The sequence below is a fragment of the Microcaecilia unicolor genome, chromosome 1, assembly GCF_901765095.1.
Source record: "Microcaecilia unicolor chromosome 1, aMicUni1.1, whole genome shotgun sequence".
NCBI classification, from domain to species: Eukaryota; Metazoa; Chordata; class Amphibia; order Gymnophiona; family Siphonopidae; genus Microcaecilia; species Microcaecilia unicolor.
This window is the reverse complement of record NC_044031.1, coordinates 730,137,741-730,162,898: the sequence shown is the minus strand read 5'-3', so window position 1 is coordinate 730,162,898 and position 25,158 is coordinate 730,137,741. Positions and strand designations below refer to the sequence as shown.

The 25,158-nt window shown below is 42.4% G+C and overlaps 1 protein-coding gene across 1 annotated transcript in view; it reads left to right on the top strand.

Moving 5' to 3' along the window:
- Window positions 1–25,158, top strand: part of TP53BP1 (tumor protein p53 binding protein 1) — a 154,286-nt gene that overhangs the window by 37,454 nt on the left and 91,674 nt on the right. The window contains 8 exon segments of the mRNA XM_030189634.1: window positions 1,301–1,379; window positions 6,724–6,902; window positions 7,106–7,232; window positions 17,174–17,277; window positions 19,126–19,331; window positions 19,590–21,672; window positions 22,165–22,284; window positions 22,772–23,008. Of these exon segments, the coding sequence (XP_030045494.1) occupies window positions 1,301–1,379; window positions 6,724–6,902; window positions 7,106–7,232; window positions 17,174–17,277; window positions 19,126–19,331; window positions 19,590–21,672; window positions 22,165–22,284; window positions 22,772–23,008 (3,135 nt within the window).

The following is a 25,158-nucleotide window of genomic DNA, read 5'->3' as shown; positions in this document are numbered from 1 at the left end:
GCTCACCCAGATATCATTTGATTTTTGTGGGTAGCGGGCCACTTATAGCGACCCTTTCATACGCCATGTCCAGAGTGGAACTTTAATTTAGTTCTTCAGCTCTTCAGATGCCTCCTTTTGAGACACTCCAGAAGCCTCTTTGAAAGATCTTATGCTAAAGACAGCATTCTTGGTGGCTGTTGCGTCGGCACGTAGGGTTTTGTAGCTTCAGGCTCTCTTGTCATGATCTTTCTTCACTTTTTGGAGGCAGTGGCCTCCCTGCGCACGGTTCTTTCCTTTCTTCCAAAAGTGATATCGGTATTCATCCCAACCAGTCTGCGGAGCTTTCATCCTTTTGCAGAGAGGATGAAGAGGCTCGCTATTCTTCTTTGAAGCTTCTCAATGTGTGTAGAGTCCTCGTAATATATCTGGAAGTCACGAATGAGTTTCGTAAATCGGACAGACTGTTTGTACTTTTTGGTAAACAGAGACTTGTCCTCATGGCTTTCAAGCCTGCAATTGCTAGATGAAAGAGACTAGTGTGTCGGCTTATTTACTTGCAGGGGAAGCAGGCTCCTCAGACCTTGAAGTCTCATTCTACGAGGCGCATAGCAACATCCTGGGCAGAAGCTACCTTATTGTATCCGGTGGATATTTGCAAGGTGGCGACGTGGTTGAAGCTGCATATCGTTGCCGAGCACTACAGGGTGGATGTTGTGGCACACTGGGAAGCCAGTTTTGGTGCCTCTGTCAGGGTGACGGCGCCAGGATCCCATCCATGCTAGAGATTTCTTTTGAATATTCAATAGATCCTTCCTAGTATTCCAGAGGCCTGCCCAAGGTTTGAGATGCTGGTGTGAAGTAATGGTTGAAATAATGATTGTCACCTTGCACGGTGCTTCCTGCATATCTCTAGTTCTCTACAAGTTGTCCAGAGATTAGGAGTCCACACGTTTTGGTCTTCTGGTTAGTGTTAGGTTAGCGAGTTGTTTTAAGATTGTTTGTTTTGAGTTTTTCCTTACTGCTTGTCTAAGTAAATACTGATGAGCTGGACTGGATGCCAAGAGAGATGTCTCAGCTCAGTTTTCAGTTCTCTTTCTCCACCTGCTGTTTGATGGACACAACTAACCCATGGGTCCTGCAATAGTGGGATGGGTTAATGGAAAGAAAATTATCAGGTAAGACCTAATTTCTCCTTTCCATAGTCCTTTTTTTTTTCCTCCTCTCTTAATTGCGTGCTTTATTCATTTGATTTAAAAGAGATCTTTTATGGTCCATCTGTTTTCTAAAGTATCTAACATTTTTCCCCTTTTCTTGTTAGACCTAAATACTAATAGAGATGAAGCCTTTGCAACCAGAGAGAGCTGTACATTACATCATCCAGGAGACAAGGCCAAGGGGTAAGGTTATTTGGAAAAAAAAAAAACCTGCTACTTTTTACTGCAGCAATCTTCACTTGTGTTAATTTAAGCAATCTTGTTATAATTATTTGAAGCCCTTTTTACCAATATTAGAAGAAAGTGATCCAGTCCAAGAATGAATACTAGCAGTCTCTTCAGGGCAGTGGAACTTTTGTCATTCAAGGCATTCTATCATTTTGTTCTGGTTTCAGAATTCTGCATTGTTTAGATATGCATCAAGGAACCCAGACTGAATATTGTGGGTTGAGGAGTTCTGGGAGAAATTTACATTCCATCCTAACCATTTCTAGAAGTTCTAAGAAGAAAAACAATGATGCAGGACTGCTAGCTAGTACTCTTAACATGGATTTGTGATCCTGCCATCAGAGGACCACAACTCTTTAGTAGCGGTATGTCCATAAAGGTACAGTGCAGATGAGGCGTTTCCCAGTAGATAGTGGCATGTGCTGGATTAGTACAGGATTATAAGGAAGCAGAATTTTCAACTGTGTCCCTGATTAAGTGGTTGCTTGTCCTGGCTCTCTGGGTTCAGCCTCTGGTAGAGTGTTTTCTCATAAGTATGTTTATGTAGTTCATGTTTCCAGTGGCATCCTGGATGAGCAGCGATAGACAACAGGCTTGAGTCAGAAAGGGTCTCCCAGGTTGGAGTCTTGGCCTGGGATTAGTGGAGTTGAAAGTTTGTACCGATTCCATAGTCTGCGTAGAAACACAGAATGACTGCGTGGAGTTGACTGCAGTGAAGTGGGAACCAGCGTGCATCACAGTGTTGGAGCAGAGGTAGAATTTTTCTGTCTTGTCAATGGCAGGACTGTTTTCTAGCATTGAAGATTGAGGTTCTCAGGTGTGTCTCCTGCTCTTAGTTAAGCTATGTGAAGAGGTAGTATTTGGCCCCTGCTGCCGTGTCGGATTATGCTTTAGCTGCCATCATGAAAATTCCATGCATTTCCATGTAGGCTTTTCTGTAGATCTCCCTTGCCTCTAGAGCTCTACAATGCGAAGGAATGGCCCTGGGGCCTCTGAGAAACCTATCTCCGCTCTGTTATCTTTTTTCCCCTGTCTGAGGTAGCAGCCCTTCAGTACCATGTGGAGGCCTGGAAGGGAAGAGGGAACTGAAGTTTTCCTGGCCTGGAGGTTTGCAGGGCATATCGGTCAAAGTGAGCTTGCCTCCAAGGTAGCCCTTGCTTCCAAAGAGTTTTGGACTGTTTTGGCAGAATCTTCTCTAGGTCTGCATTGGCAGAATCTTTTGGGGAGAATGAAGCAAGGACCAGGGTGAAGGATGAGGGGCAGTACATCACATCCAAGATGTTTTACTGGGAGTGAACCTACATTACTTCATAACAAATCCTGGCCATTGCTTGGAGGGGGTTCTCTCATTTATAACGGTTATCCCTCTGCGTCATGAACTCCTAGAGAAGAATTATAGCTACTCTGGAAAGTTTATTACACTTTTAAAGGTGGTGGTCCCAGTCTTGCCTTGGTGGAATATCAACCAAGGCCTTATCTTCTTTCTGCTTCCTAGTTCAAAAAGACTGTCCCTGCTGATCATCTTCAGTCTTGGAGAGATCAGATATCCTTCAGATAACTACTTTTGGGTGTTGTGGCAATTAGGAAGGGAGAATGCATCTTGTTTTTAGAACTGATGCCTGTTTCTCCATTCCTGTTTTGCTGTTTTTATTCTGAGAAACCACTTCCAGTTCAGAACGGTGTGTATATTTGATGCAAGGATGTTGTTCCAAGAGGGAAGCCTGGAGAATAATCAGCAAATCAATCCAGGGTCGTCAGGTTAGCCACAGTTTTGCTTCCTACTCCTACTGAGGGGCTCTCAAACAATGCCACAGTGATAACAAGTGTAAACAGACAAGGGAGGTGTTATTTTTGCTATAATCCTGGTTTATTTTTGTGCTTTTCGTTTTATCCTTTGAGTAAATGTGGCAGGACAGCATGTGAAGCCCTGGAGATGCGGTAGGAATGGGAGACCCAATTTTGGTAGGAACTGCCACCATTTTGCACCTAACAGCAGCAGCAGTCGCAGCTCCAACGCTGAAAGGGCCCCAGAGCTGTTCCTGTGGAGATGCTGGTTTCTGCATGGGGGCAGGATTCTCAGAAGGTTTTTCTCCTGAATTTGTGCTTTTATTGCACCATGCATTTTGTATGACTAGGTACTTTGGAGGCAATGACTGGCATGCAAGTGAACTTGGGATTAGCTCTAGGGTAAAGAAGCCTAGGACTGTGTTGGAGGAGGATTTTGAGGACATAGCATCCGTGGGGTCAGAGAAGTCCCTGTATCCAGCTGGAAGAAGGCCTGCCAAGGGACCAAGTGGACTGGCAAGATTTGCTCCTTGCCAAGGAAAAGGTTTCCTCTGGGGGAAGATACCTCGGTAGTGAGGATTTTTCCACTGGGAGGAACTGACCACTTTGATATCTTAGGCGCTTGTCTGAGATCTTGAGGGACACAAGTGTCTGATAGAGTGCAGTGTCAGAAAACACTTTTTTTGAGGGGCTCTAGAAGCCATTTAGGGAATTCTATGCATAGAGCTTTGGAAAAGATCGCAGCTGAATGGGGCACCCCAGATTTGAGGTTTAAAGTGGAGTGCTCCATGACTAGGCTTTCCTCTTGGAGCAAAAGGAGGGATTGCGCTTTGTCAAAGGTGGATGCGCTCAAGTAGGCTGTTACTAAGATGATGATGATTCAAGTAGAGGGTGGCGCAGGCTTGAGGGACTTACAAGATTGCTGGATGAAAGTCCAGGATTCTGAGCCGTGGCACTTGCACTGCAGGCAGTGGTCTTTTGGGGGCTATATTAAATTAGTTTATTTTTAGATGGGCAAAACAGTCTCCAGAGGGTTCCACGGTGGTTCAGCCACAGGCCTGTCAATGGCAGATTGATTGGACTTGGGGGCAGCCTTTCTGGTGAATACCTTTGAATGATCTGATTTGGTGCTGACCAAGAGTATGTCATTATTGGTGTTTTTCTTTGACTGAGGAACTGGTCTGCCAATGCTACTTTGAAAGCCTGTCTCAGTAAGATTCCCATCGAGGGTAGGCTATTGTTTTATGATCTGGAAAAGTTGGTAAAAGAGTTTGGGGGACTCTAAAATGGCTATCCTCCCAGAGTATCATCCTAGGTGTCCGGTTGAAGGTTGTCCACTAGGGGATACTTGAGGGAGTCTAGGAGGTAAAGGCCAGGGAGAGTGAGTGGCACACAGCGAATCCATTTGCTGGCTAGGGGTCAGTCCTTTTGAAGTGGTTACAGAGGAGGCCAGGAGTTGGGTCCAGGGGCTGGAGGAATCTCTCGAGGTTCACATTGAGGTTTTTGGGGGCCCATGCTGAATCTGAGGACTGAGGCCATTTTGGTCCTTCTACCCTCATTCTTCAACAATTCTTACCCATCTACCAACACCCCTAGAGTAGGCAAGTTGGTGGCTGGAAGAGTGAGGAATTTGGGGGAAGTGGGAGTTAGGCGAGTTGGTGTGGGGGTGGTTTAGTGAATGGATGGTGGTAGAGGGCAGGTATGGGAATTCTTGAATCAGGTTGGGGTGGGGGGGGGGCGAGGTCTCAGGTCCATATATTATGGCTTATTTCAAAAGTGATTTCCTGCTATAACCCACATATATATTGAAGTGGATTACAATAAAACTCCAGTTTTAAATTAGGGATTCTCAGTTTGATCTTGGGTCTTTTATTGGCAGGTTTTGTTTCTAAACTTTCATTTTACTTCCCTGGATGAAATAATAATGAGTTCTATGCATGACCCCCCCCCCCCCCCCCCAGCTCTGCTAAAATGTTGCATACTTTGCTGCATATAAATTAATATGATTTTATATGCTGCTCATTAACATGCATTACCAGGCTTATTGTACTAAGATTGACGCAGTGGATTTACCTGCTGCTTAGCGCAGATTTTGTGTGATGAAATCAAAAGTAAACCATTGCATGAAGAATAGTACAGTTTATTATACTAGCCCCTGACTGGAGGCAGAAAATGGTTTTCAGGGGTCTAAATGAATTACCTGTTTAAAATGGAGAGTCCAGGCAAAAAGCTCCTTTTAGTAAGAAATGGTTAGAGCTCTGATTATAGCTAAGTGATAGGGACTTTCATTTTCTCCTGTATTAACAATTATGGATTGGGGACTGAGTGCAGGGTACACACCAAATGTTAATGCCAATAATAGGGAATATTGAGGGTTTGCTTTTAGAGCTCTACTCAGTATTAAGGTTTGGTTGCCAAAGACCAAAAAATTAGAGATATTAAACTAAGTTTTGCATAAATATTTTCTAAATTCCAAGGATTCTTGTTAACTTTTGTTAATATTTAGGGTTGCTATTTCTGTGGTGTGACTTGTACAGATACATAGCTGTGATATTCTGCTGCAAACTTTAGGTCTTGGCCCATCTCCTAGATTTCTACAAACATATTTTGGGCATATATTGACACTTACGGCCATACACTATCCATTTAGCATGACAGGAACGTTTTTAAACAGAAGCACTTGTGTAGCTAGCACTCACTGCTGGCCACACAGGTGCTTTTGAGTATCAGCCTGATTTATTTTTATGGCACTTTGAACATAAGCTGTCTGTTAATTGTGAGTGAAATTACTGGCTATGGGGAGGCATCCCGAACTTTCCTCAATCTCCACTTCCCTAAGTGCAAAGGCATAAAATACAAAGCACTGCATGCATCAACCTTCTCTCATATGAGCACACAATTCTGGAACACACTACCACGCAACCTGAAAACGATCTACGAACTAACCGACTTCCGCAAACTACTGAAGACTCATCTCTTCGAGAACACCTACTGCAAGGACCAAAACACATGAATTCACACACACTATAGAAAAGCACCAATTCACTCTCTTCTGAATTCTCTTCCCCATACTTTCACCACACTTAAAATCACACTCACAGATAAAACTGTTACACCCTAATATCCTTTCGTTATTGTCCTATCGCCCTATCATTTCCCCATTGTCACATTCCATTGTTTCTATTCCTAGATGATATTTTGACTTTGTCTTCCCACAACTCTTCACAATGTACCCATAATCGTATTATGACCAACTGTATTTCTATTATTCACAATGTATTGTAAGCCACACTGAACCCGCAAATAGGTGGGAAAATGTGGGATACAAATGCAATAAATAAATAAAAATAAATAAAATAAATACTCATGCCCTAGCCCCATCAATAAACATCTCCTTAGCGTACAACATATAAGCACTGACTTTTGAAAAATGCGTAAATCTAATGGAGGCTTGATTTACACACACACTAAGATAGCATTATACTAAAGACAGTCATGTTTATAAATTGCTTAGGTTGGAGTTCACACCTGCCTCACCTAGAATCTCCACTGAGCAGGACAAGGTCAGAAAAGAAGTATCTCTTCATGGACTACCTCGGGGAGGGCAGCCAGACCAGGTGTCAACTGGGCAGGATCCAGAGGAGTCTGCAGTTGTTTCATCGCAAGAAGATATGTTTGGGCAGAACACAACAGGTTAGAAATAATGTGGGGCAAAATTTGGGCCATTGAAATCGGAATGTTATGGTCTATTTCCCATGGGTAATAGGAAAAATCTGGAACAGCTAATTGCATGATTTGAGTGAGCTGCTGTGGCAGACGTTTACATGTGGCTTATCAGGTCTGCTTATTTTTCCGCTTTTGAGAGATCTCTTGTGTTTTTCTTTTATTCCAAATAGGTTCAGATGACAGTGTAGTAGTATCCAAGGCGGAGAGTCATAGTTCTTTCGTCTCGACTCCTGCTGACAGTCTACGTGTCTTGCATCTCTCGGGGCAGATGTCTCTTGTTTCGGAGAGTCCCTCACAGTAAGCACCAACCATTAGTATATTGGTAGGGTAACTTTTTTATTATTATTATTAATGGCTAGTAAAATTTTGGTCAATTTTATTCAATAGTCCTTTTTTTAACAACCAGGAAGGAACCAGCTTATGGGATTTAATTATTCATAGCTCCGAGATTTAAATTTAAACTTCCACAGAGGCTTTTTTCTGTTTCAAGTTGCACGTCATATCCTTGCCTTTTTAATCTTACTTATCAACGAAGAAAAGGAATTTTAAGATTTCCTATATTTTATTTTCTGCTTTGCTACCATTGAATCTTCAGGTAGCATAGTATCTGGTTTTTCCTGACTCTTGACCATGTCTTTGAAAGGACACTTCCTTAATGTACCTACTAGAACTAATCGATTATGCTCATCGACCAGTAAATGGGAATTGGAGACCAATTACTTGCTATTTCTGCCCTATATAAAGCACCAAGCAGTCCCAGCTGAACATTATTTTTGTCTCTAGTATGGTGATGTGAATACAGTGCAGTGGTTCTGGACTGTTTTTTGTATCAGTTGGAGAATTAGTTAACCAGTTAAGCCTGAAAGACGGACGCAGAATCCAGAGACCTGTGTGAGGTCCACAGATATGGAGACACCTAAAGGAGTTTAGGTTTCTCTTTCTCTCTCTCTCTCTCTCTCTCTCTCTCTCTCTCTCTCTCTCTCTCTCTCTCTCTCTCTTCTCTCCCCCCCCCCCCCCCCCCCCCCCCCCACACTCACACACAAGGACCTTTCTATTTATTTATTTATTTATTTTTTAAAGATTTTTTAAGTAGCAAGAGGAACGTGATCAACTTCTTCAGGGGAACCAGTGCTGGGAGTAGCTGCCATTATGGGGCAGAATTTCGGTCTGGGTTGGCCCAGGGGAGCTTGGGTGGTATGAACCAGTCTTGCCTTGTGCTAGGAGCATGCTGAGGTGCTTGGACAGGATATTTGTACACACTGGAGCAGATCTCAACAGTATAGTCTACCAGCAACATGCACATGGAGTCACTGTTGAAAAGGGTGCATAGGTGCAGTGTAGTTTGTGCCATGGGGTGTACATTTAGGAGACTGAGCAAAAGCAGAGGCATGGCTGCAGCTCTGGAGAAAGCACTTAGCACCACTTTTATATAGAACGCCACTCTTCTCACACATGGGAATGGCGATCACTTTCGGGCTTATTTTCGAAAGAGATAGACATCCAAAAAGTGACATAAGTCAGCATTTGGACGTTTATCTCACAGAAACGTCCAAATCAGTGTTATCGAAATCTCTTTTTGGACGTCTTTCTCTGAAGTCCATCAGAAGGATGTCCAAATGTCAAGGGGGCATGCCAGGTGCGTGTTCAGGGCGGGACTTGGGCGTTCCTAAGACTTGGACATCTTTCAGCCATAATAGAACAAAGCAAAAACGTCCAGGACTAAAACTTATACGTTTTGAGCTAGACCTGTTTTTATTTATTTGTTACATTTGTACCCTACATTTTCCCACCTATTTGCAGGCTCAATGTGGCTTACATAATACCGTAAAGGCGTTCACCAGTCGGTTGATAACAAATACAAGGTTGTATTGTGGTCGAATGAGGTAGGTGTGTGTCGGGCACCTTGAAGGTCGAAGGGGATGAAGATTGTATTTTGTCCATTATGATCATTGGTTGTGCTGTGTTGCTGGGTGTTGGGATTTACGTTGGATCGGTGGGGTAAGCCTTTTTGAAGAGGTTGGTTTTTAGTGATTTTCTGAAGTTTAGATGGTCATGAATTATTTTTACAGCTTTTGGGAGTCCATTCCATAGTTGTGCGCTTACGTAGGAGAAGCTGGATGCGTAAGTTGTTTTGTATTTAAGTCCTTTGCAATTTGGGTAGTGTAAGTTTAGGTATGATCGTGATGGTCCGATTCTGTTTCTGGTTGGTAGATCTATGAGGTCTGTCGTATCCTGGGACTAAGCCGTAGATAATTTTGTGGACAAAGGTGCAGATTTTGAAGATGATACGTTCTTTGATTGGGAGCCAGTGCAGCTTCTCTCGGAGGGGTTTAGCACTTTCGAAACGTGATTTACCAAATATCAGCCTGGCAGCTGGGTTTTGGGCGGTCTGGAGTTTTTTTGCGAGTTCTTTACATCCTGCATAGATTGCGTTGCAGTAATCTGCATGGCTTAGGACCATTGATTGTATTAGGTTTCAAAAGATTTCCCTCGGGAAGAAAGGTTTTATTCGTTTAAGTTTTCACTTTGAATAGAACATTTTCTTTATTAAGGAGTTTACTTGGTTCTCGAGGGTAAGGTTGCGATCAATTGTGACACCAAGTATTTTTAGGCTGTCTGAGGTAGGGAGGGTGTGTTCTAGGGTGTTTATGGTTGTGGGTTTGTACTTGTTATGTTGAGATGAGAGGATGAGGCAGTGTGTTTTTTCAGTGTTCAGTTTCAGTTGGAATGAATTTGCCCAGGAGTTCATGATGTTCAGTCCGTCATTGATTTAATTGGTTATTTCTGTCAAAGTCATGACTGAAGAGGATGTAGATTGTGACGTCATCTGCATAGATGAATGGGTTGAGGCCTCGGTTGGATATGGACTTTGCTAGTGGGATCATCATCATGTTAAAGGGTATTGGTGGCGATGGTGATCCTTGAGATACTTCACAGGTAGCTTTCCACGGTGGTGGTATGTTTGATATTATGAATAAGGCTCAAAAAGATTCCCCAAATGACCAGATGACCACTGGAAGGAATCAGGAATTACCTCCCCTTACTCCCCCAGTGGTCACTAACCCCCTCCCAAACCCCCCCCCCCCCCCCCCCCAAAATGTGATGAAAAACATTACTTGCCAGCTTCTGTGCCACCCTCAGATGTTATACTCAGGTCCATCAGAATAGCATGCAGGTCCCTGGAGTAGTCTAGTAGTGGGTGCAGTGCACTGCAGACAGGTGGACCCAGACTCCTACCACTCCCTACTTGTTACAATTGTGGAGGAAACTGCAAGCCCTCCAAAACTCACCTGATATCCACTGTACCCACATATAGGTGCCCCCTTCACCAGTAAGGGCTATGGTAGTGGTTTTGTGGGGGCTCAGCAGACAAAGTAAGGGAACAATGGTGAGATGTGTACCTGGGAGCATTTTGTGAAGTCCAGTGCAGTGCCCCCTAGGGTGCCCTATTGCTGTCCTGAGATGTCAGGGGGACCAGTCTACTAAAAATGCTGGCTCCTTCTACGTCCCAATGGCTTGATTTTGGACATTTTACACTTGGATGGTTTTTTTTTTTCTTTTTGAAAATGGCCAAAAAACAAAGACATCTAAATCTCAAAACATCCATAGTATTTTTGAACGCAAAAGATAGACATCCATCTACTTCGAAAATGACCTCCTTTCCTGTTCGGAATTTGGACGTCTTTGTAAAACGTCCAAATTCTGATTTAGACGTTTCTTTCGAAAATGCCCCTCTTTGTCAGCAGGCATTGAAGGACATCCATGAACAGTTTTGTTGTCAATCGTGTTAGAGTGTTTGTTTGCAGGACCCTGATTTTTCCCTGGTGGAGTTTCAAGTGGGTCAGAAGAGCTGGTAGGGGTCCCGGAAGCAGGGGATCCCTTTTCTTACACAGGATTAGATCCTATGTAAGAAAAGGGCAATCTTTTCAAAGAAGGTTCAAGGAGCTTACTACTATGTCCAGAAACCTGAGTTGGGGGCTAAGGGTCTTTATGAGCCCAGTCGTTTGTGCCTGAGGCATTGGAGGGTTGAGTGACTTGCCCGGGATCACGGGGAGCGGTAGTGGGATTTGGGCTGGCCACCTCTGGATTGCAGGACCAGTGCTCCGGCTACTAGGCCACTCCTCCACTAGAACACTAGAATATTTGCCTATTTTACACACAGATTATCTTGTATTCCTATGTATGCATGCCATTACTACTGCTTGTTCCTGTTCCCCTTTCTACACCAGTACCCAGATTTTGTTCCTGGCAGGGGGCAGTGCCAAGAATACAGAAACACTGCTCTTATTTTACTACTACTACTTATCATTTCTAAAGCGCTACTAGACGCTAATTATTTTCATGTATAGTGAGAAACATCTAGATCTAGATACAGCGATTTTAAAACTCTTTGCTGCGTGGTTCCCTGAGGAAGATGAACGAAACGGGACCGTTGGAATCATCTGGCAAGCTGGAGTGTGAAGTTGCACGATAAGTGCATTTGAGTCATTGAGAATTGATAGAGTTACAGATCACATATATATATATTTTTTTCTCAGTCTAATTGACTCACCAATATATGAACTTTTATAATTTTGAAAAATTACTAAAAAAATATTACACAAGGGTTTTTGAGTCTATGATGACTTTTTGTACGTGCAACATAACAGTTTAAAGTTGTTGCCGTAAAGTTGAGACTTTTCCCTCGCAAACACAATTAAACTGTTCAGTTTGGTATTTTTGAGATTATCAATTTTGGTGAACAGTATCGATCTTTGGTTGGATGTCTTTATTTGAGCCTTATCCAGGGACATAGTTATCTTAGTCTCAGCCCTGTAGCTGTTGCGGCTTTGAAATTGATTTGCATAAACAACTTCAGGAGCCTGGCTCAGCAGGCTTCCCTTTCAGGAAAAGCTGCTGTTTGGTGACAATCTGAAGAATCCAGAGAAGGATGTGAAGGAAGTGAAACCCCACAGATTGCTGGAGGATAAGCCCTCATATTTTGGTTCTAGTAGAGCACAGTTTTGGAAATTAAAGTGTGATCTATCCTGGCAGGTACAGCTTCTTTCAAAGCTCTAAGTTTCAGTCTAGAGCGTCCTTCTGTTCTGACAGAAATGCGGATGGCCAGGAATCTAAAGCCCCAGACTTCTCCAGGGTTCCCTAATGATGAGTAGCAGGTTTCTGTATGTCAGAGGCCGATTAGCCAATTTTTTTCAGAAGTGGGCCCAAATAACGTCTGACCAGTTGATGATGGCTATGGTCTGGCATGACTGCAAGCTGATTTTATCAATGTCTTGAAGGTTCATTTTTAGTATTGCCCTGCCAGGCTCCCACAAAGGTGGTAGTGGTCCAAAGCACCTATTTGAGTTGAAGGCCATTACTCTTGTCCCTAAGGAACAGTGGAGGTTGGGAGGGTACTCTATCTTACTTCACTGTACCAAAGAAGGAAGTTTCCTTCCACCCTATCCTCAATATAAAAGGAGTCAAATTGACCTCTTTAGGTTCCACATTTCTGGATGGAAATGACATGGTCCATCATTGCAGCCATGCACAGCCATGCACTAAGGAAAGATTTGCATCTTTGGATCTCAAGGAAACGTGCATCTTCACATACTAATTTGGCAGCCACATCAGAAGTTTCTGCAGTTTGGAATTCTGGATATTCACTAGCAGTTTCTGGCCCTACTGTTTGGTCTGGCTACGGCCCCACACACGTTCTCAAAGATGATGGTGGTCATGGCAGCAGTCCACATTTGTCTTGGTCCATCTAGATCTGGACAACTGTCTAATAAAAGCCAAGTTGGAAGAGGAGAGCAGGTAAGCCACCCTTCGAGTAGTACAGCTGCTGCAGTCTCTAGGGTGGGTGGTGTGATAGTGAATGTTCAGAAAAGCTCTCTGAGGCCCTCTCAGTGCATGGAGTATTTGGAAGCCCAGTTGAACACAACATCAAACCTTTCTTTCCCATGCAGCAGATTTTGAAGCTCTTGGCCCCAAATTCAAGAGATTGTTGACAGCAGCTCCTCAAGCATGGTTTTGTATGTAGGTCCTAGGGTCTAATGGTGACTATAGCTCATTCCCACATTAACCAGCTACAGTGGTCATTGATGAGCTGCTGGTTGGCTCAACCGTAGAGCTACAACAGGCTTGTCCAGCCTGTTGTAGCCTTCAGGCCGGAACCCAACCCACCAAGTGCTTTTTTTTTTTCTGGCCGTCAAACTTGGCAATTCTTGTGGTGCTTACAGTGGAATTCCTTCTTTTCTGCCGCAACTTGGCTCTCTGTAAGCATGAGCCACACTGTGCTGGAAGTTTGGGTTGATCTCATGGTTTCAGGTCTTGAGACTTGAAATCACGAGGCTAACCTGAACTTCTGGCACTGTATGGCTCAAACTTGCAGAGAGGCGCTTCACTAGAGCAGAAGTGGGGGAAACCAAAATTTGAGCACAACAATGGGCCTTAGCGTTTTTTGAAGGTTGTCGTGCATGTGATACGGCTGTAGTGTCATTCAGCGACATATTTTGAAACTACCCTAGAAACAGGTTCTGTGGAACTGAAACGCCATGCCTGTTTCATAGTGGGGAGGCTCAGCACTTCCAGCTCTGGGTGATCATTGTGTCAGTTAAGTACTGGTATTGCTGATTCTTGTATTTATTTATTATTATTTTTTTTTACAAAAAAGCATTTTATTTTAGAAAATTTAAAATATTGAATCAGACTGTTCATAAGTAAATTGAAAAAAGAAAAAAATTAAAATTTTGATTAAATAAAAGACTGATTATAAGTAAACTGAAAAAGATATCCTGTAGCATTGGAGGCAGATGATTAGTACGAGTTTAAGTGCTGCAGATCTGTGGGCTGTAGAAGATCTCATAGCCTACATAACTGCTGTGTGATGCCTCCGAGCTAGGTTTATCTTAGAGAAACTTCTTGTAACTGTTGGATAACTTATTTGGACAGGAGGAGTTATTGAGTTGTTGTGCTCAAATTTTGGTTTCTTCCACTTCTGCTCTGTTGAAGCACCCCTTTCTACTGTTGCAATTGGGGTGGCATTTTTTTCCCCTTGTCTCTTGAAGGTCTAGCTTGCAGAGAGCTAAGTTGTGATGGAAAAGCAAGAATCCTGCTGTTTTTAATGCAGCTGAAGCCAGGTGAATGAAGAGAAAGTGGGCGAAGGCTGAGGGGCTGGGGAGGGGATAATGGACTGTTGTATTTTGCCACTGTTTGAGTGATGCAGCAAAATACGACAGTGCATGTTTTCGGCCCTCTAAATGTTGCAAAATATAAAATGTATCCCCTGATTTTTAAGTTTGAACAAGCCTGAGCTACAAGAATCATTTGCCATGGACAGCTTTCGGTGTGAACCAGTCTTAGGTGGTGGTTGTTGCTGCAGAAGTTGAAGGGTATGGTATTTGAGATATCTGCTTGGGTAAAAGTGACAATGGATACCAACCTGAGTGACTGGGGCACCCATTGGCAGAATTGGATGGCCCAAGGGAAATGGTTGAAAGCAGCAGTGTCTTGATTAATAGACTGCCTGAAATAAGCTATACAGAGCTTTTGAGTTGCTCCTATCTGATATATGCCACCAACAGGGGTTGAAACAAATGTGGCAGTAGTGCACTAGGCAACGCTGCTGTGCTGGGCTGAGGTACACCTTGTGGTGCTGTAGCTCATGTAATGGGCATTCCATAGCGTCCCACAGATCAATCCAGAGATTTGTGGGTTATGTCCCTCTACCAGCAGGTGGAGATAGAGAACTTCAGAGGTTTACTATATGTGATCATGTGCAGTCACCTTAACTTCAGTATTCTCTCTATCTAGCAGGTGAATGGTCATATCTGTGCAGCTCTGGATTGATTGGCTCCTGGCGTGGCCCCCTGGGTCTAGTCGAGCTTCTGGGGTCTGAGGTGTCCCGGTCTTGGGATAAGCCTTCATGCTTATCTGGGAATGCTGGGCCTTGCTGATTAAGGATCTCGTATCAGCTAGCAAAAATGCAGTTCTATAGTCAGGGGAAGCGATGGGTCTGGATACCTGGTTCAGCCTTAGCTTTTTTGAGGAATTTTGTACAGATTCCTACCTTGGCTGCTGCTGGTTGGTTATGCTAGTGGTGCCAGTTTGACCCAGAAGAGCATACTACATGGATGTCATTAGTCACGGGTTGGGTCAAGCTCTCAAACTTCCACAGGAAAGAGGCCTTCTGATTTCTGATTCAGGGGCTGATAGTCACGGAGAATCTATTTCAGTTATCTTATGGCTTAGCCCTTGAAAGGGCAAGGCTGCAGTAAAAGGGTTATACAGAAATGGTAATTATGACCTTGTTGCAGGTGTGGTAGCTTGGAGTTTTTTTTTTTTTTTTTTTTTTGCTTGGTGCTCATCAAAGACCACCTCTTCAATCTTCTTTCCCTTGTGCAAGAGGAACACAAGAAATATTTTGCAGTTGGTTCATTCAAGGTTAGTTGGCAACCTTGGCATGCTATAGGGGCTACATTGCATCCAGATGTGGTTTGTTTCCTGAAATATTTCACTTACCTTCGACCTCCAGTGTGGCTGTCTTGCCCTAAGTGGGACCTGAATTTAGCATGCAGAGTTCTCGGACTGGCATCCTTTGAACTGTTCAAGACAATGCGACTCTTAAGGACTTCAGCAGATTAATTTTGGAGTTGCAGGCTTTACCATGTTAATAGCTCTTTCTATTATATTTTTCTGAATCCAAAATGTTTATTTGTGTACTTCCTCCTTTTTGCTGAAAGTGGTGTCTGCTTTATGCAAACTAACTTTGCATTCCACTTTCCTGAACAATAGTAAAACTGAGAAGAGGTTTTTGTTTGTTTTTTCCCCCCTGTTTCCTAGATGTGCAATGGGCTACCTTCTGTTATTTTAGAGGTAACAATTTTTTTAATTCATTGTTTTCTTTATTGAAATTTTTCAAAATTATAAACCAAGCTTATTATATAACTTGTACAGAAAACCTTATGGAAATAAATCAATTTACAGTGAAAAAATAATGACCAGAAATATTTTTTCCTTTATCACAAGTCCTCGAGATACAAAGGAAATGAGAGATCCAATGTAAACAATGATAACATAAGTTAAGATTAGAAGAAGAAGACATCCTAGAACTAGATTTAAACTAAAATGAAAGTTATTGCCCCTACGACAGAGGCAGTGCCACAGCCTAAAGAGGAGCCTGACTATCAATAACAATCTTATTACTCAGAAACAACATCAACTGAGAAGTATCAAAAATATATTGGTCTGAGATTTGGAGGTATTGATATTTAAAGGTCAAACTGTCCTGTTAAGTGGAATAGAAAAGGTTTTAGCGACATCAAAGGCCAGCATTGCTTGTTGGCTTAATGAAATGTTTTTATTAGTATATATCCTCAAGGCTGTACACCTCCATAAGGTTTGAAGGCACACTCATCAAAGGGTGCCTCTTGGATAGAGTTGAGCATACCTTTACTAAGCACTACTAGCTGGGTGTTTGTGTCAGGGAGGAGACTGCATATGGTGTCAGAATATTTACAGCAGGGGTTGGAGAATCCTCATTCTGAAGTTATGTTACATCCCATTGGTTCTGGACTAGTCTAATAGGAACAATAAGGAAGGTGAACATTTTGGTCTTACCTGCTAATTTCCTTTCCTTGAATCCTACTAGACCAGTCTCTAGTCCTTCCCTCAGTTTATTTGCTTTATTTTTTCATGTTGCTAATGAAAAGGTAGATAATTTGTAATATAGTTTATCCTTCATGTTTGATCTTTTGTTCCTGGGACCCAGATTCCTCCCATCAGAGAGAAGGTGATTTTTTTTTTCATTCACATTTATGTGTTAAAGAAATACTGCTGAGTTGGAACTGCATAATACCCTTTTATATCAGAAGTGATTGATCTCTGTCTTTCAGCTGCTGGTTTATAGGTGTAACCCATAGGTTCTGGACTGGCTTGATAGGTCTGAAGGACAGGAAATTTAGTAAGACCAAATTTCACCTAGTAAGAGCAAGGAAAATAATCTTTTTAATTTAGGTCTTTCCATGCTACTTTTTCATCACTCTGTACTGGTAAGACAATTTTTTGAGAACTAATTTGTACTCATTTTACTGAGTGTGGGCTTGTCACTAGCCACAGTGCTAGGATTAGAATATTTTCGGGGGGGACAGGGTTTTGGTTGACTCATTCTAACTTTTAGAAAAAAAAAATCAACTTTAAGAGCATGGAACTTGTAAAATACAGCAGATAATATCAGATAACCCAGTCTACTTTTATAGGAGTTCCTCGGTCATGGTTGCCCGTTCTCCTGATGTTTTCCAGCCAACCCCTATCATGGTTCCCAGCTCTCCTACAGAGCAGGAAGCAGAAGGACCAGAACAAGGTAACTGTTTTTTTTCCCCCTTCATATGCATGTTATTTTTACTGTTCGATATATTTTCTTGTTCTGTATTCACTTTTATAATTTTTCTTTATGCTTTTACTGAAGTACTTGTTTTTGCATCCTCTCATTTTTCCTTTTTTATATTCACCTGTTCTCTTTATCCCTTATTTAGAATTCAGGGTGATATTTGAGGGCAATGTGGATCAGAAATACTAGGACTTATTCAAGAGTGGAGGGTCTGGCTGTTTTAGGACAAGGTCTGGTGTCTATTATTAAAAAACAGGTTCATGTTCTCTCTCTCTCCCTTACTGCTGCTGAGGGTATTCTGGATGTACCTTATCAGAGTATATGTTCTTTTACTCAATGAAACATAGAGATTTAATATTTTTACAAAGAAAGGACTAGGAAATACTTGATTAAAAATTGTTGCCTGGATAAGCAAGAGTTAATGCCTTTGGACAGAAGAGTGGATCATGAATTTGGTCTGTATTGCAAGTTTAGCCTAAGTAGGTTGGAATATTTAAAAGGTTGTCTTGGGAGGACCTGGGGCAACACAGAATTATAAAAACTCAGTCTTGCGACACATTTAAAGGCTCATTTTCAAAGCACACAGACTTACAAAGTTTTATAGAGGTATATTTTCAAAACACAAGTTCCACAGGGTTACTATGTAATTTTGTAAGTGTAAGTGCTTTGAAAATGAGCCCCATAGCAACCTATTTGCTTTGAAAATGAGCACCTTAGTTCAATCTATTCACATACTTTCTTTGATTAAACATGTCCCAGGTGGAAAACTTTCAGATAGCTGATTTTATATGTGGATAAAATGCTTTTTATGTATGTACTAGTGAGAAATGCCCGTTTCGGATAAAAATGAAACGGGCACTAGCAAGGTAATCCCCCGCCCCCCACCATCCTCCCTCCCTCCCGAGTTCCAGACCCCTCCTTCGTCCCTCCCTTCTGATTTCCACACCCCCCTCTCCCTCCCTCAGTCACTTGGTTGCGAGTTTGTGATTAAAGTTCGCAGCGCTCTCCCCGCTGCTGTCACTGAATGTGTGGGACTCCCCGCTGCTGTCACAGAATCTGTGGAACTCGTGCGTTGTGCCTTCCCCGCCTTCTACGTCGTCGCGTTTTGACGCAAGGGTGGAGCTACACTGCAGGCCCGCCCCTCCCTCTACATCATCGCGTTTTGACGCGAGGGCGGAGCTACACTGACTGCAGGCCAAACTGGATATCTCTGGCGCCTCAAGTTTCCGGTTTGAGGCTTTATTGGAACGTTGGAGGTGCCTTTTATATATATATATATATATATATATATATATATATATATATATAGAAGAAGTCTAAGAATTGACCTTCTTGAGACTCGGGTCCCTGTTTTTGTAGGTCCTTATTTTTTATTTGTTTTAAATGGAGAAAAGAAAAGGATGATTATATAACACAATATTTTTTTCAGTTAAGGGAACCAAAAACTGTATGGTAAAAGATTCTTGTCTTTAATAAATGGAAAAGAGAAACTCCTGGCTTAATTCTGGTTACTGTATGGCTTACACTGTGGTGGGATTTGAGCAGATAGTGTTTATATATATTTTAGATCATGGCATTAAGTTTGCATGTGATAAATTGATGCACGGGAAATTTATTATTGGTTATGGTGGATAGGGGCTTATCTTTATTGATAATGGACTATGTGTATTTGGGGAAGAGAGGGAAATAAGGAAGGACTAATTATTGGGTCTTTCTAAACTTGATGATTGTTTAGACCTAAAAAGAAATACATCAACTGTTGTCCAATTCTTAACATTGCAGTAGATGTAATTTTATTTTTATTTTTTTTGTATGTTTAAGGGCGTGAACCAATGGACACATCTGCACCTTCAGAAGATGCTGATCAGATAAAGGAAAAACAGAATGAAGAGGAACCAATGGAAACGGACAATCTTCCAGTTAATGCAAGATCTCAAGCCTTCCCACAGGCTTCAACTCCAGTGTGTCTGAATGCACCAGCCTTCATTCCTGCTTTTCATGTTCCATCACAACCTGAATTCTCCCATGTAGGCATTCCTTTTGTGGTGATTATTTCTGAGGGTGTGTGTGAGATTATTATGTTTTTAGGATGGTAGGAATGAGTATGTCTGTTCATTGTAAGATGGGCAACCTGCTTGGGCTGAGGATGGAGTTGTCTATAGCACTTTTTACCTAATGTAGCTCGGTGTGACTAAAGCAATGTACTAATTTCTATAGCACGAGTAGACATATGTATTTAAGTCATGCAGTGTTTTTTAGTCTTTTTTTTTTCCACTATGTCTTAGGATTTGTTTGTTCCAACTCCAAGCATCGAGGAGGGTTCAAACAAAGAAGAAAAGGCTGTTGATCTGGAGTGCATCTCTACTTCATCAGCAAGCTCTAAGATCCAAATTGAGACCTCAACATTACACCTTGTGGCAGGTGATTCTTGTAAATTTCAGCTCTCAGTAAATGAGCTCAATGAATCTTTAGTTGATGCAGAGGAGCGAAATGCACAAAAAGCAAATGACACTGAAGCCACCCAGATAGAAGAGATGGAACAAAAATGTGAAACTTTGGAGGCTGACCAGGACTCTACTGCTAGTCAAAGTCTAAGCCTTAGGCTAACGGAAGATAGTGAGTCTGTGTTGTATGAAAAACCTGCATCACCAGAAGATGCTGTCAATGTCTGTAGAGTGACATCTCATTCAGTGCCAGAGATTTGTATTGATCTTACAGGTGATTATGAAAGGCAATCAGTTCAAAATTCATCCTTACATTCTGTGTCCTCCTTGAATGTTTTGGATCAGGATATTCCCAAAGAAGTTAAGCAAAATCCTCCTGTGGAAAACTTGTCAGAAGAAGGTTCATCTGTTGAAGAAGTTCCTGAAACTCCATGTGAGAAAGAGGAGGGAGCAGAAGAAGGGCAGGCTGATGAGAAACTAATGGAAGAGGATGCTAATCTTCATCTCAGTCTGTCCCAGACTCAATCTCAGGGTGTGTTTCTTACAGCAGTCAATCAGGCACCAGAATCCATGGAGGTGGACAGTGGAACATCTGCTAAAGATTCATCAAAGAATAAGCAGTCAGGAAGGAACCAGGGTTTGGAGAGATCAGGGTATTGTAAAGCAGAAGATGCAGGATCATCCAGCATTATCTTCAAAGGAAACGGAGAAAATACACCCAAAGAGACATCACTAGAGGATATGCCAAAACTCGCCAGTATTCATGGACAGCCTATTCTGGTAGAGTCTGTTGAAAATCCAGTGGGTACAAATGCCCAGGACATAGTAGAGACTGATTTTGGGAATGAGACCTGTGCTAAAACACATTTAGAGACATCAAAAGGACAAAGGGATGGAGAGGGTAGAAATCATTTAGCGCTGGTGCCAACTTCTCAGCAGCTGCAGCTTCCATGTGCAAAGCAAATGAATGACATACAGGATACCCTAGAAGGAAAAGAAAAGCAGAGAGTGGACGATAGGTTGGTGACTTCAGAGGAAAGCCAGCAGCCGGTGCCACTGCAAGAAAACCTACTAGAACCCCAGCAGCAAGAGGGCCCATTACCTTTAGAAAGAGCACCTGATGTACTTGAAATGTGCCAGGAGAACCAACAGCATTCGCTGTCTACAGAAAACATAGATGATGTGCCAATGCCATGTCTTGAGAACCAAAAGCATCTGCTGCCTGTGGAAAATTTTGTCTCAGTTTCATGTCAGGAGACCCAGCAGTATCCAGAGCATTTGGACAAATTGGATAGGCAGGAGAAACAAGAGCAGCATTTGATGCCTAAAGAGAACCAATTGATGCTGCAGGAGAATCGGAAGAAAAATGCACCTGATTTGTCAATGCCACAAGTGAAACAGCAGCGTTTAGTATCTGTTGGGAAATTGAAAGAGTCTCCAGATGCATCCAAGGAAAACCAACAACATCATTTGCCAACAGGTCAAATACTGGATGTTCCAGGTGAACTTGGGGAGGAGGAGAAGCAGCAGCAAGGAGTTTCTGCAGAGGATAGAATAGATGTGCTAGTCATATCCCAAGAGAACAAACAGAAAAAGGATGTACTAGTGACTTCACTGGGCAATGCTGAGATACTAGATGTTGTGCCAGTATCACCCCATGAAAATGAGCAGGTGCCTCAGACATCTGCAGGAAAACTAAGTGATTTACCTGTGACACCACAGGAAAGCAAACAAGTGCATCAGATGTCTTTAGGGAGAGTAAGCAATACGCCAGTGATATCAAAGAAAAACAAGCACCAGATGTCTCTGAAGAGCAAGGATGATATGCAAGTAAAGGATAAAGACTGCGAGCCGCTTGGAATGGAAGCACAGGACAGGGCAACTGACCAGTCATCCACCAGGAGCTTGTGTGAGAGTTCCAGCGGTGAGTAGGATTGGATTATCCTCCTTTAAACCCTCAGTCTGTCATCCCTACCTCCCCCCAGATTCTAGCATAAGTGGCACAGGGCTGGAATGGTGGCATATCTTCGATGCCATTGGTCAACTAGTAGCTACTCTCCTGTTCCTGGGCCTTTCCAAACCATGTGACCAGCATTGGAGATGGGTTCTGAACACTGAATCTTGTTTTAGTACAGAATGTTGCAGCCTGATCCATATAGGTATTCATTTTCTATTTGTTTTCAGTCTCTCCCTTTTGGGGGATAATGTTAGAATGTTATGGCAGTACTCACTGAGGCATTAAGTAAGACTGCACATATTTTGTTCTCTGCTGCCCTTCGTGATTCAGTTTCCTCTTGTGCATTTCTCCACCTTAGAGCACAACCTAAAAGGTTTTTGAAGGAGGACAAAAATCTGTGTTTCTTTTCTCTTGTTGTACCTCATTGGATAACACAAGAGTGTTTGTATCCCTCTACAGAAATGCCATTTCATTTTTCTTTACCGAAAGAAGGAGACATCATTCAGCCACTGGCTGGTGTCACTCCACCACTTATTGGTCAACTGAAGCTGGGACCCAGAAGACACAGTACTCCTATCAGTGAGTTTCTCAACAGGTGACAGGCCTGCTTTGCATTTCACTCCATATTTAGAAATGAATGTCATAATGCAAGTTGTAGGTGATATCCTTTCTACCGGACCAACATTATATTTGATTATTTTACTAGAATACTCTTATAAAGTTAACACAAATGGAAAATGTTAGTGTGAATCTGTATTCTGATTATGACTATTGATGTCATCTCATCTTTTTAGCAATTTATTATTAGAGAGAATTCAGAATTGATGGGAGGTGATTAATTTTTACATTGTAATCCTGTAACTGTTGCACTGTAATATGCTTTTGAAGCCACACAATGGGGCTCAGAGGAAAATTTATAGTTGAGACGGGCAAAAGAGAGGGGAGAGTGACTTGCACGTCACATTGGTGGGGCTTCAAGAATAAAATCCCACTCTACAGTGGGGGAGGTGTAAGAAATGTTTTCTCATTTCTTTCCTGTAGTGTCTTTCAAAATCATTTCTTTTAGTGACTGGAAACTGTCCACAAAGCTCTTTGGCAACTAGTGATGTGTCAGCTGAGACTACAATGGCGCCCAGTGATGTCACCGTGGAGAGTGCCATGGCAACAAGTGATGTATCTGAAGACGGTGGGAAAATAGATTCTGTAGAGGCACCAGATGCTGATGGGAAACTGTGTCTAAGAATGAAACTTGTCACACCTGTACATGAAGAAAGTGAAGAATCTTCGCAGTTCAGTTTGGAAAGTAAGAACTGTTCAAACTATGAGAATCTAGGGCAAGGATCTCAATGTGTGGGATGCATCGTGAGTGGAGAGAGTGCACTGACTATTTGAAAGTAACATAGTAACATAGTAGATGACGGCAGAAAAAGACCTGCATGGTCCATCCAGTCTGCCCAACAAGACAACTCATGTGTGCTACTTTTTGTGTATACCCTACTTTGATTTGTACCTATGCTCTTCAGGGCACAGACCGTATAAGTCTGCCCAGCACTTTCTCCGCCTCCCAACCACCAGCCCCGCCTCCCACCACCGGCTCTGGCACAAGACCGTATAAGTCTGCCCAGCACTATCCCTGTCTCCCACCACCGGCTCTGGCACAGACCGTATAAGTCTGCCCAGCACTATCCCTGCCTCCCAACCTCCAGTCCCGCCTCCCACCACTGGCTTTGGCACAGACCGTATAAGTCTGGCCCGCACTATCCCCGCCTCCCAACCTCCAGCCCCGCTTCCCACTACCGGCTCTGCTATTCCTGTGGCTAGCATGGCGGATATTTTGTCAGCCACTGAAGAGTGTAGGAGGTTCTGCTGGAACTGGCAGGATACTGATGTATGTCTCTTCCACTCCGTTTTATTTCTCTATGGAACACATCCTTTCTAATTGGGAAGGGTACTGTGTGTGTGTGGAATGGGTGGATAGCTGCTGGGGCACATAGTGTGATTGGAGAGGATTATTGTGTAAGGAAACTGTGAGTGTCTTGTAATGCGCATGTGTCACTCCCTAGCACTCAGATGAAATGCTCCTGGTTCTTGAGACCCTTCTCATCTCCTCCCGTCCACCAGCTGGGTTCCGTCTTACAATGGGCAGGTTTCTGCTGCAGTGTCTGTTTCCTCCCCCTCCCCCCTATTGCTGTCTTGGTGAGGTCACAGAGCTCTCAGGAAGAAAATTATTCAGATTATTTGTTCAAAGAGTACAGAGATCTAGTTTCTCACCTTGACCACTAATTTATTTCAACAGTTAATAGCTAATAAGTTTATTAAACAAGATGGAGTAAAAGTTATTACTTTACATTTAAACCCTGTGCCCTCCTTCAAGTATGAATGTCATTGGCAGTTTACTTACTGTACCTGAAATTAACTTGCCTTGAACTACTGTTGAAAAGGTATAAGCTAACTTTAAAATCAATAAATGAAATTTCCTAATCCTCTGTTTATCAAGCTGACCTGAGGCAGAGAGAGACAGATCTCCCTGTCTGATTTGTTCTTGATTGCACTCAGCTGTTTGTCTCTAGTTGCAGTGCTCACTTTTTGATTGTGGGCTCTTTTTTTAAATAAGACAAAACAAAGTATATAACATGAGAAATTGAACACAACTGCAATGTTGGATCTCCTTAAAGCACACCACTGAATATATAACAGTCTCAACCAACCCCGTCTCCCCACAAATATATTTTTTCAGTCGTTTTTTAACTAGGTACGATGACCTGCTATAACACTATATTGTCAGACATAAAAAGAAAGGAACTAAAGCAATTTCTGACTCAAATTTAGAACAGAGAAGAGTTCTTCTATAAAACAAAAGGGCCAAACATCAGTGTTAACCAGATTTTAAAGCTGCCTATATATTTGTTTGTGTGTGTGTATATCTATATATACTTATATATTTATATGTACTGTATGTGTGTGTGTGTTCTTTTTAATAGCTTCAGCAACTGCAACTTAAAGTGGCTTTTTTCAGCTTCCAGATATCACTGCCTTTAAAGCATTAGACGTTAACCCCCTTCTTTATGAATTGTGAGGATCGCGACAGCCATACTTAATGGGTGATGTCATTGGGATACAGCCATTTGCGAATAGCTTCCCAAAGAACAGAAAGCTTTAGAAAGTTTTTCTGAGGCTGAGTAACTACTGGCCCTTTTCATCCACGTTTGCAACTAGTCATATGTGAGCTTCTGACTTGGGCAGACTACATTTTTTAAGATGCCTGAGAAGAACAGGTTTAAATGCTGCCCAAAGTGTGACTGCAAGATGCTTAAACGTTGTATCCGCTGCATGGATAAGTCGCACAAAGTCAGTGACTGTTCAGAATGTGCATGAATGTGTCCATGTGCTTGAAAAATTAAGAGTTTAAGCCAAAGGAATATTTGTAAAATGAGAGGGAATTGGTATAAATCC